Here is an 18,780-nt window from a genome sequence, read left to right as displayed (position 1 = left end):
GAGAAGTTGATATTGTGGTAATTATTCATATTGAATGAGAAAGACTAAGAAATTGTCAAAAACCACAGATTTATTGATACTTAGAAAGACCGGTTTTGGTTATTACACCATTGTCAATCTCTGATAAACTGGTTATCAGATATAAACTCTGATATCTGTTTATCAGAGATTGAGAATGGTTATAATACCCGAAACCGGTCTTTCCAAGTAGTATCAATAAATCTGTGGTTTTTGACAATTTCTTAGTCTTTTTCATTCGACATAGGTATTGGTTTGCCTAACATACTACTTGGGAACACAATAAGCTTCGGTTGACGTGTGGGGTTCTTTGAACCTTTGTATCCTTGAATCCGTCCCTTCAAGAACAATAAACAATAGTGCAGGTCACACAAAAGCTGGTTAAAGTTTAACCGGCTTTTGTGCAACCGAGCCCAAGTTTTTATTTATAGATTGTTCACTATATCAACGAAATAACAGGAAATACTTGAAGAGGAGAAAATAGTTGTTCCATTTTTTTCATTGACTGAGAAAAATAACTTATCGATCTTCGGCATTGACAGGGAAAAATAACTGTTTAATTTTTTTCATTACCAGGAAAATGTAACAGTTCAATTTTTGGCATCGTCAGGGTAAAAGTTGTTATCTTTCACATTTGTAAGGAAATATTTTACAGTAACTCACCCCCCATCATCACGGATATCGGGAGCATTAAATTATTATTTTCTATGCTTCAACAGGTCTAATATACCAATTCTGCCAGCTCCAGGTCTGAGATGAGTTCTTGGTCCTTCAGTTTATATTTACTCTTGAGCTATTGGCAACTAATTGTAGTGAGCAGTGTGTGACAGACTTTCCTGCAGCAGAATTACTATAATTTGGTAAGTTTAAGAACTGTGTTACACTGGGTCACAATGTCATTTAATGTTTTAATAATAATAATAATAATATATAAGTCTCAAAATTTCCGATTTCTATAGTGAGGCTCACGTTATAATTTATTCCTTTTTTTACAATAAAACCTTTTTGAAAAAACAGCTTCTCTGATAGGTTCTCGTGGAATTAATCACAGTTAAAATTTAACTGGCTTTCGTGCAACTGGGCCTAACACTTATAATAAGTTCTATGCTTATCCAGTGAGTGCAGGTCTTCCTGATATAACTCACTAAACATGCAACTCCAAGGTTCAACTCACACTTACGCGACTCATGTCGAGAAGAGACTCTACTCTAACCGAGAGCATGTGTTTTGAAATGGTGACGTCGCGGAGACTAGAATCGACTGGTCTGAGTGTCACCATTTGGAAACACATGCTCTCCACTAGAGTCCAGTCTCTTCTCCACCTGAGTCGCCTAAGTGTCAGTTGAGCCTTATAAGTTTGAACCTTGTAATTAAAAAAACAGTTGATGTAATGAGAGTCGATGAGGTAAATCATTTTATGTTACTAAATAGAACGACCAGCAGTCAAATTGGAACAGGAAAATAGCCTTTTTTTCTTCATTGACAGAGGAGAAAATTGTTTCATTGACATGGAAAAATAACCTTTCAATTTTTTCATTGATAGGGGAAAAAAGTTTTTTATTTCATTAAAGAGGAAATATTTTTCAAATCTCACTGTTAGTTGTTCTATTAAAAAAGTGATCTAATAGCAAGCAGTTCGTGATAGATAACAACATTGAAGAATTTAACCTTACAATTTGAAAAAAAATTTAGGTGCAATTCCTTATAAGGATTGTTTACATAAGTCGCCTACATCATTTTTTTCATTTAGCCTACACCTACAGTATGTTATATCTATTGATAGAAAAGTCGTTGATAGGGAATAAATTCTTAAAATTTAACCGGCTTTTGTGCGACCATGCCCAAGTTTCTATAAATAGAAATTGTTCACTATATCAACGAAATAACAGGAAATACTTGAAGAGGAGAAAATAGCTGTTCAATTTTTTCATTGACTGGGAAAAATAACTGATCAATTTTCGGCATTGACGGGGTAAAATAAATGTTTAATTTTTTCATCACCAGGGAAATATAACTGTTCAGTTTTTGGCATTGTCAGGGAAAATTTTTTTATCTTTCACATTTGTAAGGAAATATTTTACAGTAAGTTACCCCCATCTTCACGGCTATAGGGAGCATTAAATTTTTATTTTCTATGTTTCAACAGGCCTAATATACCAGCTCTGCCAACTCCAGGTCAGAGATGAATTCTTGGTACTTCAGTTTATATTCTTGAGCTATTGGCAACTAATTGTAGTATGCAGTGTGTGACAGACTTTCCTGCAGCAGAATTACTATAATTTGGTAAGCTTAAGAACTGTGTTACACTGGGTCACAATGTCATTTGATATGTTTAATAATAATATTATATAATTCGCAAAATTTCCAATTTCTATAGTGAGGTTCACGTTTTAATTAATTGTTTTTTATACGATAAAGCACAGATTGGGAGAGAAAAACTAAGAATACCTTGTACTATTTCTCTCCCAAATCTAGGTGACATTAAAAGTTCAAATGAGGTTATATCTTCTAGATTACCACAGTATTTTCTGTCCAGAAATATTTATACAAACCATTCTTTGGAATTTAGATGTTCCAAATACCAAAATAATAATTTGTAACACTCAGTTATATTTAAAATAGAGAATATTCACTTATTAGAGAAATTTTCATACACAAACCAAAAAACAAACTTACTCCTAAATGGTTCAATAGTTTCGGATGTATTTGGATTATTAATAAATAATAATATCATTCAATTTAATAATGACAGTATCCTTGTCTATCATTCGACAAATCAGATAGCTCTATCATTCTTGAGTTCTGCAACGTTGGCATAGGCATATCGTGTTCAAAAATGTAGAAATACAATCTATGAACAAAATATTCAATAATAATGAACTTCCATAATTGAGAATTAATTATAGCCTACTCCTACATTGTTAAAAAATTAACTGGCAAATTTGCGGGAGCTATAGTGAGGTCCACGTTATAATGGCAGTGGAGAAAGATAGAATAATGGTGCCAATCCTCCGTCTTGTCAATGCCTTCTACAGACGGTTGATGATACAGGTTCTAGATGTAATATTAACTGTTCATTCCAGTTTAAAATAATAAATTATATTTTATTAAGCTAGAAATAATATTTTTCAATAATTTCATAATTGAGATGAAATATTTTATCAATTAATTATTCATTCTACATTCTTAAAAGACGATCTGGCAAGAGAGCAAAGTGAGAAAGAGATAGCGCTATCCACTTTGTTGAATGATAGACAAGGATAGCAATACCATTGCTAATCAAACACTGGCATTACAACGTGGACCTCACTATAGATTAGTATAGCACTATCTGATTTGTCAAATTGGAGACAAAGTATAGCAACATCAATGTCAATCAAATACTGTCATTATAACTTCTTGTTTGAAAGTGTTTGCTCAGTAAATTGGACATACATGATAAAAAGTTGAATAACATAGCCACCATTCTGGATTAGTATTTGGATCAAAATTTGGGGGAGCAATACAATAGTATATTTTGCACCCAGGGTCGAAAATTAGACTTTTCCGGCTCGAAATCGGTTTTCAAGTCCGAGGCCGTAGGCCGTAGTCCTCGGAAAAGATTGAGAGCCGGAAAAACATTTTTGCCCATGGTGTGAACGCTATTTTTTGCCACACACAAAAATAAACAATATATATATGAGAATAGTTGTTTACTAAGCACTTCCAAAAGCAGAAGTGGAAGGTGATAGCTCTAGCAAATCTGAGGTAATCTAAATATCAGGAAATTGTCCAAGTATTTTTATTTTTTATTCTGATTTGTCTAAATAACCTAAAAGATGATGTTCAATTATGTGGGAGGTTGAGTTTATACTTTTTTATTCTTTCAAATGACAATAAGATGATATTATAATAAATGTTCCAATTATTGAATAATGAACACAAATAATGAAAAGTTTTTTGATCGGCTGTTTTTTGATCACCTTTCTTAGTTCCATGTTAGCAGCTGGAAAGGGTACTCTTTCCGGCCTAGGCCGGAAAGAAACCTGTTCTGATGTCAGACGAGAGTCATCTGCAAACAATGTCTTTCAGATCTACGTAGGGAATGGAAAACAGCTGCTTTCTGTGCAGTGTGGCGAAAAAGTTATATAACATAGCCACCATTCTGGATTAGTATTTGGATTAAAATTTGGGGGAGCAACACAAATTTTATAAAGTGAAAGATTATAATTTTTCTGGACTACAGTGAGGTCCTCGTTATAAAGGCAGTGTTTCATTGGCATTGGTATTCTTATCCTTGTCTATCATTCCATGAAATAGATAGTGCTATCCTTTTCTAGTTGAACAATCAGCTATTAGTAGGAGAGTAAGTGGTTGAACAGTTGACGTTTGTCAACTAGAGACAGGAAAGAATCCTTGTATCATTTTTGTATCATCTTCCTATAGTGAGGTCCACGTTATAATGGCAGTGTTCGATTAATATTGGTGTTGTTATCCTTGTCTATCATCCGACAAAGCAGGAAGTGCTATCCTTTTCTATATATGGCAGTGTTTGATTAGCTATGGTATTGCTAACCTTGTCTTCCATTCAACAAAGCTAATAGCACTATCTATTTCTCGCTTTGTTCTGTTGCCAGATTGTCTTTTAACAATGTAGAGTTAATAATAAATTAACATAATATTCCATCTTGGTTATGAAAACTCATTATTAAATTATTAGAAAATATAATTTCTTGCTTAATAAAATGAAATCAATCATTTTAAACGAGAATGAACAGTTAATATTACCACAGACAAAATAAGTGATATTACCTAAGAAACCTGTATCAGCTACCGTCTATAGAAGGCATTGACAAGACAGAGGATCGGCAACGTTGTTCTCCTTCTTTTCTCCACTGCCATTATAACGTGGACCTCACTACAGTATATGGACAAAATTTGGGGGAGCAACCGTTTTGGGATTTGCCTGTTGGTCCTCCCTCAATTATTTCAATGGTGTAATATTAACTGTTCATTTTTGTTTAGAATAATCAATGAATTAAAATAAAACAACAATTAAAAAATAAATAAAAATAATCAATTTATTTATTTATTATTATGGCTTTTTCGGCAGAGAGATCCTTTCGGATGTTCTGCCTTACCCTATTATCCAATGTCATTTCCTATCAACACTCAATTTTATAGGCTACATATTGAGTTCTTCATTTTTTTCACTAAAAATTTGCACTTTTACTTCCTGAGTTCCTATTTTTAAAATCAAGAAAACTATTTTCAAACACAAAATCACATTTAGAAAACAAACTATAAAAATTTTGATGATAATAATAGGGGTATAAACAATGTTGGAGTTAGCTGGCTAAGTCGAGCTATTCGCTATCTCCAGCTATTTGCTAAGTCTGTGCTAACTCAATGCTATAGTGGTACGTTAGAAAAAAATTAACAGACGAGATAGCAGATAGCGCAGGTTTGAGTCCACTAACTGTAGCAATCTCTGTTAAAACGGCAGTCATATGTTTATAATCTTACTTTTGAGATATAATAAACTTTTAGTTAGACAAATTATCCGCTTGGATCGCTACTGCAGTTAGCTAATAGCATATGGGTTTAGATGGGGCGTTCACAATCCAGAGTTATCAAATAGCACTTTAGCTGGCTAAAACAACATTGTGAATACCCCTATTGAACTGAAAATTTCACATTACAATTTTTTCCATGGCAACCAAAATAATTAATGTCTTGAATTAATAAATACTAGCAGGTAACTCATGCTCTACAAGGGTCCAATTGAAAACTTGATGTACTGAAATCGTGAAGAATTTAAAATAGACTATAACCATCCTTGGTAGATTACGAATCTAGGAGAGGTTATCTCTATAAAGTAAAGACCGTTGGGAAATTTCTCGCCATGAGGTTGGCTAACCTCTTACTCTCTCCAGTTTCTGACAATCACAGCCTCCATCTCTCTCCCACAAGCCTACCCACTCCCCACAATTATTATTATGAGTGCAGTCTGAGTAGTGGATTTTTATTCCACTTCGAAATGCATCAGTAGGGATAGCCCTTTCTGATGGAGAGAAAAGCATGTATACACTTTTTTCACATTAAGTGTCAGCGTATGATGATCAAGACATGACTTCACTTTGGTCAGACCAGACTCAGTCAAACGCTTAGTCTCTTGCCAGCTGGATCCAGTGAAAATCAAGGCCGTATCATCTGCAAAGGAGATTGCATGACATCCGTTTATGTGGATTTTCAAGAGTTCATTGATATAGACTAAAAATAATATCGGCGAGAGAACAGTACCTTGAGGAAGACCATATTCAGACAATGTCACTTTGTTGGTTTCAAGGATCTGTACTCTTTTATGCAAGTAACCCTTAAATAAATTTAACACATTTCCCCGGAAACCTATTCTCTCCATTTTATACAGAAGGACACTATGAGGAATGGTATCATAGGCCTTAGCCAGGTCTATAAAAACTGCCAGGGTTTTTTTACTGTTTTGGAAATTTGGCGTTATAATTCTTACCAACTCAGTCATTGTGTCTTCGGTGGATTTTCCCTCTTGGAAAACGTATTGGTTAGCAGCAATAAATTTATATTTTTTAAAGTATACCAATATACGTTTCTTAATTATCTTCTCAAACATTTTTGATAGATTGCTAATAAGACTGATGGGGCAGTAATTCTTGGGCGCCTTCCTGTCACCAGATTTATAAAGTGGAATTATTTTTGCAATTTTAAAATGAGATGGAAAATGGCCAATTTCGAAACACTTATTAAATAACATTGACAAGGGCTTAGCTATGTACTCAGCAATATTCTTCAAGCATATGTTGCCTATTCCATCCATCCCCGGAGAGGCATTACTTTTCAAGTTCTTGATACAAAGTAATACCTCATCATAACTCGATGGGTGCAAAAAGAATGAATTCGGAGAGTTGGCCGCTGAACAAGGTGAGTACTGTGAGTTAAAAAAACTCTGTGTAGACCTATCCTGGATTTTCTCTGCATAATTTCTTCCTACTTCCGAAAAATATTTATTTATAATAGCAGGGTCAATTTCTGGTGGTTTATACTTACATTGCATCTCTAGAATCTCCTCTATGCAGTTCCAAGTCTTTTTACTATTACCTTTGGAGTTTGATATTTTAGTTCTGTAATAGTCAAGTTTAGTTTTTTTAATAAGCTTGTTCAACATATTTCTATAGATTTTATAAGTATTTTGTAATTGGACATTGAAGGGTTCACTGTTCAATTTTTTATGCATCTTGTCTCGTTCCCTGATGGATCTTATCAACCCTGGAGTTATCCATTTTTTAGTGGTTTATTTCTGTTTTTAATTTTGATTTGAACAGTAGCAGATTTCATGTACCGCATCAGTTTACAGTAAAATTCATTAATTTTATCATCTAAATACATATTATCGCCATTAAAAGAAGCCTCATTTTCCCAGTTTTCTTGTTTTAACTTGTCAATCAATTTAGTATAATCAATTTTTTCAGTGAATGTCACTCCAATTCCCTTTGAACCAGTGTATGAGTTTCCTAAGTGGAAAGTTGTACAGAAATGGTCCATAATATACGTTTTTTGTATAGAGCTAAGGACATAACTATCTCCAAAATTGAAATTTTTCCAAAATATATGATCTATACATGTATTCGAGTTACCTGAAATACGAGTAGGTTTATTTATAAGGGATTTCAGACCATACATTTGCAAGAGACTGTTGTATTCCATTGCTAAGTTACTGTTGCTTGAAATGTCAATATTTAAATCTCCAATGAAGAGAACATTTTCAGTTTTATTAATACCAGATAAATTCGTATCTAGGTCATTCAGAAAAGCTTCTATATTCGAGGATGGAAATCTGTAGACTGCAAATAATGTGATAGGGTATTTAAAAGCCTCTAATCTAATAGCGATAAGATCCGCTTCCAAATTCTGACAATCAAGATAGCATACATCAATAGATTCCTTCACAAAAATACACAATCCGTTACTTCTATTCAGTTGTCCTGGTTTATCTATAACTGTATAGCCATCGATGCTATAGTGGAAGTTCCTGTCTTTCATCATCCAAGTTTCGGTTAAAACTTGGATATTATAGATAACGTGGATCACACTTAGGCTGGTTAGTCAAGACAACACAAGACATGATCAGAATTGTTCAGTCACAATACTTCACATAGTTGCATGTCTAGAAGACATCTCTAATTGCAATGACCAATCAGTGTGAGTGGCGTCATAATCAACAATGTGAAGTATTGTGACTAAACTTGTCTGATTATGTCTTGTTTTGTCTCGACTAACTATGCGCCTAGCCTTATATTGTAGGCACAAAACCATTGTTCTGTACCAAGAAAAAATGTGGAATCAACAAAATCTGTGATCTGAATTTGTAAACCAACAAATCTGTAAATTTTCATTTTAGTTTTCAAATAGTTGATTGCTGCCAATTTCTGTTTTCTATTGCAGACATTCTTCATGCAAGCTGTCGGCCTACATCATTTCCGATCCACGGTCATCCTTCAAGACAGTCACATGTATACCACTGTGCCCATCCTGTTTGTGTTACTAAAGCCTGTGAACAATTACTGAGGTAAAACCTCTAGTGACTGAAGACTGTTTGTTTTACTAAAGCCAGTGAATTACTAATGTAGAACCTTGAAGGTCTTGTGGCTGAAGATTCTTTGTTTTACTAAAGCCAGTGAATTACCAATGTAGAACCTTGAAGGTCTTGTTGCTGAAGATTCTTTGTTTTACTAAAGCCAGTGAATTACCAATGTAGAACCTTGAAGGTCTTGTAGCTGAAGATTCTTTGTTTTACTAAAGCCAGTGAATTACCAATGTAGAACCTTGAAGGTCTTGTAGCTGAAGATTCTTTGTTTTACTAAAGCCAGTGAATTACCAATGTAGAACCTTGAAGGTCTTGTGGCTGAAGATTCTTTGTTTTACTAAAGCCAGTGAATTACCAATGTAGAACCTTGAAGGTCTTGTAGCTGAAGATTCTTTGTTTTACTAAAGCCAGTGAATTACCAATGTAGAACCTTGAAGGTCTTGTAGCAGAAGATTCTTTGTTTTACTAAAGCCAGTGAATTACCAATGTAGAACCTTGAAGGTCTTGTGGCTGAAGATTCTTTGTTTTACTAAAGCCAGTGAATTACCAATGTAGAACCTTGAAGGTCTTGTAGCTGAAGATTCTTTGTTTCACTAAAGCCAGTGAATTACCAATGTAGAACCTTGAAGGTCTTGTAGTGGAAGATTCTTTGTTTTACTAAAGCCAGTGAATTACCAATGTAGAACCTTGAAGGTCTTGTAGCTGAAGATTCTTTGTTTTACTAAAGCCAGTGAATTACCAATGTAGAACCTTGAAGGTCTTGTAGCAGAAGATTCTTTGTTTTACTAAAGCCAGTGAATTACCAATGTAGAACCTTGAAGGTCTTGTGGCTGAAGATTCTTTGTTTTACTAAAGCCAGTGAATTACCAATGTAGAACCTTGAAGGTTTTGTGACTGAAGATTCTTTGTTTTACTAAAGCCAGTGAATTACCAATGTAGAACCTTGAAGGTCTTGTAGCTGAAGATTCTTTGTTTTACTAAAGCCAGTGAATTACCAATGTAGAACCTTGAAGGTCTTGTAGCAGAAGATTCTTTGTTTTACTAAAGCCAGTGAATTACCAATGTAGAACCTTGAAGGTCTTGTGACTGGAGATTCTTTGTTTTACTAAAGCCAGTGAATTACCAATGTAGAACCTTGAAGGTCTTGTAGCTGAAGATTCTTTGTTTTACTAAAGCCAGTGAATTACCAATGTAGAACCTTGAAGGTCTTGTAGCAGAAGATTCTTTGTTTTACTAAAGCCAGTGAATTACCAATGTAGAACCTTGAAGGTCTTGTAGCTGAAGATTCTTTGTTTTACTAAAGCCAGTGAATTACCAATGTAGAACCTTGAAGGTCTTGTGACTGGAGATTCTTTGTTTTACTAAAGCCAGTGAATTACCAATGTAGAACCTTGAAGGTCTTGTAGCTGAAGATTCTTTGTTTTACTCAAGCCAGTGAATTACCAATGTAGAACCTTGAAGGTCTTGTAGCAGAAGATTCTTTGTTTTACTAAAGCTAGTGAATTACCAATGTAGAACCTTGAAGGTCTTGTGGCTGAAGATGCTTTGTTTTACTAAAGCCAGTGAATTACTAATGTAGATCCTTGAAGGTCTTGTGGCTGAAGATTCTTTGTTCTACTAAAACCAGTGAGTTACCATGGAAAACTTAATTGAATACTTAGTTTCTGAAAACTCAAAATCTGCACAAATCAAGATGAGCAGTCCCAATGTTAGTCATGGAACTATCATGAACACTCTGTTGGATGCCCCACTCAATCTGTGGTCTAATAGGAGAGATCACTTGAATTTTCTGATCCTCGACCCTTGCATTGCTAGTGATTCTGGTCTGAAAGAAGTTACACAATCGATCTCAAAAGCATACAGGAAAAATCGAGAGAGTTCAGGAGGACCATTGGATTGTACTCCAATTTCAGAATCACCAACATCTTCTGAAAGTATCGCACACCATGATCAAGAAACTAAGGTTGGTACAAGTCAGAATTCAGCCAAAGAACATGTTTATCCTAATATGATATCAGAACCATCAACAAGTGAATATCATAAAAATCAAGAGATTTCTGGAAGACCATTGGATTGTACTCCAATTTTAGAATCACCAACATCTTCTGGAATTATCACACACCATGATCAAGAACCAATGGTTGGCACTAGTCAGAATTCTGCCAAAGGACTTGTTTATCCTACTTTGTCATCATCACATGCATATTCCACCAACGAAAACTATTCTGGAGGACCATTATTAGATTGTCCAGCATCACAACCATCGACATCTTCTGAAATTTCTAGACATCATCAAATGACTGCTGTGGCAGATGATGTGAGTATTGACATGGAGGCTGATATCAGAGATATAATGTTGAAGTACCTAAAACTCGGTCCAGTTAAGAAACGCCACCCTGAAGTGTCTCACAATACATTCATTGAAGGATTGAAGTATTTGGGAAAGGTGCTGAAAGACAGTAATGTTACAGAATTGAATCTATGTAATAACAATATCAACTGTGATGTGGCAATTGCTATTGCTTTGAACCTGTGTGGGACCAAGATTACATCACTGGATCTTAGTAGGAATGAGATTATGGAGACTGGAATGAATTATTTGGTGAGTATTCTGAATAATTCTGCATTGACATCCTTGGGTATTGATTGTGGCTTCATAGATGCTGTTGTATCTTACAAGAGGAATGGTGCACAGCTGAAGGTACCAGTACTCGATTTGTACTGCTGTGAGTTCTATTTTTCCGATGATTATCAGTGTGAAACATTTGACAATATCTGCAAAAATATAATCAGTTATGAACTACCCATTAAGTGCCTGAATGTCAGTCGCAATTCCATCCCTTTTAAGCTGTTACAATCATTGAGTTCTTTGCTGACCAGTTGTCCAATTACGCACTTCGATCTCAGTGATTCTCTGTTTGATTTTGAAGGTAAAAATTTGTTTGTGCCAATTTTAAAATCAAGTCAAATCACACACTTGAATTTAAGTGGGAATAAGATAAAATTTGAAGCTATACATTTTCTAGCGGAAGCATTGAAAGATGGGCCTTGTCATCTAACTGAGCTGGATGTATCCCATGGTGTTTTGAACTGTGTACGTCTACAAGAGTTGGCTCCATCATTGAAAGGTTCAAATGTAACTACATTAAAATTGGCCAATAATGAACTAGATAACAATAGTATAAGTAGTTTGGTGACTGTATTGAAAGATACCCAAATTTCATGCATTGACCTCAGTTTCAATGATATCCGTTGTCGGAGTTTCAAAGAGTTTTCAAATACTGTAAAACACACAAAACTAACCTCTCTTGAACTCTGTGGAATAGAAATCTGTAATGAATGTATAGAGTGCTTGGGAAATGTTGTGGAAGATAACCCACAGTTGATCTCACTCAATCTCAGCTCTAACCCCATCAACCTGAAAAGCATGCACATTTTGACATCACATCTAGTTAATAGTAACATAACCTCTCTAAAAATGGGGGGACTTTCTAAAAATAATAATGACTATAATGCTGCTTTGAGTTGTCTGTTGAAAAGTTTGAAAAACACCAAAGTCACTGATATTGATCTGGGGGGGAATGGCCTAGACTTTGATCAGCTCAAAGAGCTTGGAGACTGTTTAGCTGATCCAAAGTCAAACATAACCTCACTTGATTTGAGTGTAAAATCAGGGTATAATGGTAGGGAAGGTAAGAAATTGAATGCAACTCCTTGCATCATGAGATACCTGGCTGATGTTCTCAAGAATTCCAAAGTCACACATTTGAATTTGGCGGGGAATATGATAAAATGCAACAGCTTGAAAAATCTTGTGTTGAATTTGCCGGGGACAAAGCTGACATCGCTTGACATAAGTTGCAATCAGGGTATATGTTGTAGTGCATTCTATTTAGCACATGTTTTAAAAAATACAAGAATTGCATGTCTCAATCTTGGTGATAATGCTGGATATTATGAATCATGCATTGATGACTTCTATAGATGTTTCAGAGACACTTCATTCACTGTAGGTTCAGGTGATGCACTTTCCTCCATCAGTTTCTACTTCTTGTCGAAAGTGTTGAAGGATACGGGCATCACTAGCATTGAACTGAGCTCCACAGAAGCTGATTACGCTGTTTTAAAATATCTCTCCCAAGGATTGTTGGGATCAAAAGTGGAAATGCTCAAGATTAGATATGTTGATCTGCAATCAACAGGTGTTCAAGTTTTGGGTAGAAATCTGCCACATACCCAGATCTCCAGATTGTGTTTGACCAATGCCAGGATAACTAATGAATGTTTCAAGAACCTTCTCGAATCCCTGGCAGGGTCACTGGTGACACATCTTGATGTCTCCCACAACCACATTGATAGAAACTGTGTCGATTTTGTTGCAACTTGTCTAGAACGTACAAGGATTGAAGAACTCTATTTAATGGGGGGCATTTTTGAGCTAACAACTGCAAAACAATTGTGCGAGAGTGTGAGAGATTGTGAAAGAAATGAAACTCTAGTAGTAATTGGTATCAGGAATGAGGAATTGATTTCCTGTACCAATTTGTTCATGTATCCCCCTTTTATTGAGGTTGTTGCAACTGTGGATGAATGTGGGGTGGCGGCAAACATGCTATGCAATGCTTATAATAACAAAGAGATTTCAAAAATCATCCATTCTATGACCTATGTCTATTTAGAAGATGTGTTTGATAATATTGACATAAATGAGCTTCAGTTGCATAGATCTCATTTTCATCGAGTTGAAGAGGACTATGGAACAAGTAACCTTGCCTTATTGGAAGTTAACAATGTCAATTACTTTGATGACACCGTTATTTTGAAATTTCTAATGAATGGATGTTTTTCTAGAGCCCTGAAAATTATTAAAAGTGATAACTCCAATGAGCTAATAATTGATGATTCCGAATTTGAAAGGAAGTTGAAAAGCATTAAATTTGATGATGATTATGATGAAAATTTACAAGATTTAAAAATAAAGCATTTCTATGAAGGATTAGAGCCAGTCCCTACAATAAACAATCTAGGGTACTTGGATCTCAGCAGTAACAACATTAGAGGGAAAATATTTAGGAACCTTGTCAGTTTTTTGGTTGGTAGTAAAATTATCTCCTTGAACCTCAGTAACAACAAGCTGAAAGCAGGTGAAGCTGAACTGTTGGCCTGTATACTCCCCAAAACAAACCTAACCTACATAGATTTGCAGGGAAATGATATAAAATACGAAGGCTTCACATATCTCATGGATGTTGTTGAAAAGACCAATATTTGCTGGCTTTCATTGGGCGATAATGGGATAGAACTGAAGTCTGGGAAACTAGAACTATCTCCATACATTGTGCCACGTGTTGACACTCCAATCGCATTTCAAATGCGATATTTTTTTGTAAAGTTGGTAGGCCTATCCCTGAACGGAGAATTTGAGTTCAAGGCTGCTAAAGACCTTGATGACATCAGTAGCTATGCTAAATTTTTGAAGCATGTTACGCTAGTGCCAAATTCAAATATACACATTTACGATATCATGTACATGCAGAGGAAGGTGCATGATATTCAAGCAATTAAAAAAGTTGATATATTTGTAGAAAACATTACGCATTTGTTTTACACTTTTGTTGAAACAAGTCAACAAGATCTGGTGAATGTTTTTGGTGATGATTGTTTTTTGGATCTGGTTAGAGTGTTTGAGGAGCTGGGAATGCACGAATATGTAGTTGGTTTACTCCTGATGAGGAAACTGTATTATGTGGATGATGAGCAGAATATATTGCACCCCATTATTTACAAAATGCTTCCCAAGTATGGGTTGCCAACGTTTATTGAGTATCTAGAGCCAGATAGAAAAAGAAAGATGATTGATTTCTTCCAGACGCATCTAGATATTGATGGGGCTCAGGATATTATTGATGATTTATTGTCAGAACATGATACATAATTGGTTTTCTATCAACAGAGCACGATACATGATTGATTTATATCGACAGAGTCGATTCTCTATGTATAGGGTCAATTCTCTATCATCATTTGTTTCCATTAAGCTGCGTTTACACCACAGTTATTAACAAAATGTTAATAACTTGATCCTTAATGTTGGGGAAACAAGCTTTGCTCGTTATTTTCACTTTCCTTGCCCTATTACCATAGGTAAGGAAAGTATTGATTTCCGAGAAAAATTAAGGTACCCAAATTTCTAAATTGTTATACGTTTCAAGGTCCCCTGAGTCCAAAAAAGTGGTTTTTGGGTATTGGTTTGTATGTGTGTGTGTGTGTGTATGTGCATCTGTGTACATGATATCTCTTCTTCCAATTAACAGAATGACTTGAAATTTGGAACTTATGGTCCTTATAGTATAAGGATCCAACATGAACAATTTTGATCAAATGCAATTCAAGATGGCGGCAAAAATGTTGTCAAAAACAGGGTTTTTCGTGATTTTCTCGAAAACGGCTCCAACGATTTTTATTAAATTTATACCTAGAATAGTTATTGATAAACTCTATCAACTGCCTTAAGTCTCATATCTGTGAAAACTTCAGGAGCTCTGCCACATCTACACAAAGTTCGATTTTAGATTTCTAATTATCTGGCTTCAGATACAATTTAAACAAAACAATTCATTGAAAATGTTGAGCATGAAAATCTCTACAATTAATGTCTAGTAACATTTTCACCTAAAATTTAAAATAAGCTCGAAATTTGAGAAAATGTGATTATTCAATATTGCAAACTGTTGGTAACTGTGGATTCTATTAAATCATTCACTATGAAAATATAGCAGACTTGTGTGTCTCCAGCGTTATTGTCCTGTCACCAGCTGGCTCAGATCTTTGAATAGTAGACTTGAAATGCGTGTGAAAACTAGTGTCAGGTGATCAATTTTCATAATGGCAAGGGAAGTTGTGTGAGTGTGCCACACCAGATTTTCATTAATTATTGATAAATAGAACACATTTCTCTAAAATGATTGTGTTTATATTTCACAGCTGGCTATATGTCATCTTATGAATTTCGGGGATGCAATATTTTGATTTTTCACATACTCACATGCTCACTCACTTTTTTACCATCCACAGCTGTTTCAGCCAAGGATGAATATTATCATTTTAATGTTGTCCAGCTTGTTTTCCCAAGGATGAGTACAATCGAATTTTTATATCATAAACCTACTATGTTCCAAATTTTGTGAAAATTTATTGTTAGAGCCGTTTTCGAGATCCGTTGAACATAAATAAGCAGATATAAAAATACAAATATACGGAAATTGCTTGCTTAATATAATAGGATAGATTCTATTAAATTGAACGGAACTTGACAAACACATGTGATCATCATGTGTAACCATAGCCATAACTTATCCTATATTTAAATTTAAAAATATATCTATTAGTTCCATATATCCTTATCTAAAGAAAGTTTTTAGATAAAGTATATATATCCAAATAATTAAAAATTAGTAAAGTATGTGGTATAAAAAAAAACACGTTGTTATTGATATATAAGGGTGTTAACAAAATATTTTAAAGTTAATTACCCTTTCTATCCCAATTTATGAAAAAACAAGATGAAAAAATCATTCTGGTGTTTTTATGTTTCAAAACACTCTTGAAAATGAGAAAATAATTTTTCCCAAATTTTTCTCACCCTCCAGGGGCCCCTAGGGGTATGTTGTTTTAAAACAACATTGGGACATTTGGGTCATTTCAAATATGTATAGTAAAAAATTTTGGTTTTGCATTAGAAAAGTCAATGGTACTTTCATCATGCTTTATTCAAGGAAAGGTGAATGATTTCATTATGGAATCATTCCTAATCAATATTTTTTTCTTGATTTCAACATTATAACAATGAAAGTCACATAATAAAATTCTCAAGAGTAGTAAAATGGATTCTCAAAAATGTGATACACAGAACCAGATTTTGGTGACTAACTTATTTATTATATTCATAACTGATACATATTTACATAATATAAAAACGTGGAATTGAAACTGAAAATAAGGTTCTAAATATCATAAATTTCCTACTTTTTTAAAACTATATTTTGGTTACTAACTTATTTATTATGTTCATATCTAACTGATACTTACATAATATGAAACAAACTAAAAACTGAAAATTGGGGTTTATCATATTATAAATTTACTACTTTACTACATCTACTTACATCTACTACTTTATCATATTTACTATTTTTGTAGAACAAGTTGTTCCTTGTAGCCTATTGGATTTTTTTATTTTATCTATGGTAATCATTGAAGCACATTCTGTTTGGGACTGAGCAAAGACGTACTCCACATTTTGTGCAATACACCTTGGTGTACCCAGTCTTACACAGCTTGCAATGTCCTTGTTTTGCAAAATACCCATGTTCGTGCCCAATATTTCTTCCAGTGTCTGGAGAAAAAGGGAATTATGAAGCTAGGTTACACTATGTAGCAGAGCTACATGTAGCTCAGCTATAAAGCTCTGCTACAAGTTCAAAAAGTGACTTATTCTCACTTTTATGCAACTATAGCAGTTGAGCCTATTTTCTCAGCTATATAGCAGAAAATGAGCTATCCAAAATTTACAAAATTATCCAATATCTTCTCTCTCTTCTCTGTGCTGAAAGCATCACAGTAGCTTCGCTGAAAGCAGCGCCTGCTGCAAGAACTACATTCTTCTTAGGCATCTGGTTGGGATAACTGAGCAGTGAATAGTGGTTTATTCCAAACTATATGTAGCTCTGCTACATGAAATTTGCATAGATCTCCTTATAGCAGAGCTATATGTAGCTCAAATTTCATATAGCTCCCCAGCTACATATAGTGTACACTACTATAATGTAATGTATAATGTACTATAGTGTACAACTACATATAGTGTAAACGTAGCTTTAGGCTATTTGCTTTCATACCAATGAGTCCTGTAATACAGGACTGCTGACTCAGGTAATGATTTAGATTGCACAGGTGAAACAGACTTTTGAAAATAAATTGGAGAGAATCTTACCTGTACATTCTCTTGTAGAGGATCAGCAATAATATTACTGTCCGGTATCTTGATTTCTAAAAAACTATTCAACTCATCTTCAGGAAGATTCATGAGTTTGTCTAAATCTTCATTATCCAAGATTTTGCACATTATAACGAAAAACAATCATCCACAATAATTCAGTAAACAATAACTCCACGAACACATTTGAAAACTGAGAGAAACACAATAACATAACCTCAAAGTCTCCTCACATGTGACTCCTCTAACGGCCCAATGTTGTTCTAAAACAACAGACATAAAATGTTGAATATAAATGATATTTTTGTTCAAGTTTCTATTCCTATGACTGATATTTCATCATGAAATAATAAACAATTATATGGATATTTTTTACTCTTATTTTCAGTTCTTTAGAATTTTATAAAAACCGAAGAAAATTGTCACATTGAAGTGTTGGTACAATTGGATATGACAGCTGTTTTTTCAGAAATTAGACTGCATTTGAGTGCTCTCTAGTGGTATAATACTAAACTAGACTAATGTAGCTTTCAAACAAGGCCAGTAGATGGCAGATTCATTCAATCACTGATCCAATAGACATCATAGAAAATCATGTTGTTCAGGAACAACACTGGGATAGAAAGGGTTAAATTATTTTTTGCTAATAGCTATATTTATAATATTATATCTTGACACTAAGGGAGTATTTATTTATATTTTTCTATTAATTATTAAAAAAGTTAAGGTATTTGACTTATGTCTTGTATATTATTATATTAGTGTTCCATATTACACAGTACCATAAACTTAAATGTAATTTAATAGTTGCCAAATATTGATAGGCTACCTATTTTAATATTATAATATTTTTGTATAATATAAACTTGAAAAATGTCAATATTGATTATGATAATTCCGTAATTATTAAATGTGATTCTGTTCAACAAATTATATTCTCTCCACTTCCTGTCATTTTATTTGAATACATTCACTACTGTACCTGTCTGCCTACTGTTCGTCTTTAGGTACCTAATGGAATTTAATTTCTGAAGGTATTGGGATTTTTCAGCCTGGTTGCACAAAAGCCGGTTGAATTTTAATCGTGATTAACTGTACGAGAACCAATAGGAGGAGGATTTTTTGAAAAGAGGGCTTAACCGAATTTCTGTACAAGAGAAAACGAGAA

General features: G+C 34.2%; 1 protein-coding gene across 7 annotated transcripts in view; it reads left to right on the top strand.

Annotated features, from left to right (window-relative positions):
* The window catches only part of LOC111046006, a 33,244-nt gene extending 14,668 nt beyond the window's left edge, over nt 1-18,576 (top strand). For 2 of the 7 annotated variants that reach the window (XM_039440607.1, XM_039440606.1), the window contains 2 exons: nt 738-878; nt 8,476-18,576. In XM_039440607.1, coding sequence (XP_039296541.1) covers nt 10,254-14,552 — 4,299 coding nt within the window. In that variant the 5' untranslated portion in view covers nt 738-878; nt 8,476-10,253 and the 3' untranslated portion in view covers nt 14,553-18,576. Of the gene's footprint in view, nt 1-737; nt 879-2,164; nt 2,302-8,475 lie in introns of all 7 variants that reach the window. The other 5 variants (XR_005572872.1, XM_039440604.1, XM_039440605.1 and 2 more) reach the window with 5 other exon arrangements.
* The last annotated feature ends 204 nt before the right edge of the window (nt 18,577-18,780 follow it).

This window comes from Nilaparvata lugens, chromosome 14 (assembly GCF_014356525.2).
Source record: "Nilaparvata lugens isolate BPH chromosome 14, ASM1435652v1, whole genome shotgun sequence".
In the NCBI taxonomy this organism is placed as follows: Eukaryota; Metazoa; Arthropoda; class Insecta; order Hemiptera; family Delphacidae; genus Nilaparvata; species Nilaparvata lugens.
Note: the sequence above shows the minus strand (reverse complement) of the source record. Positions and strands in the feature narration are given on the sequence as shown.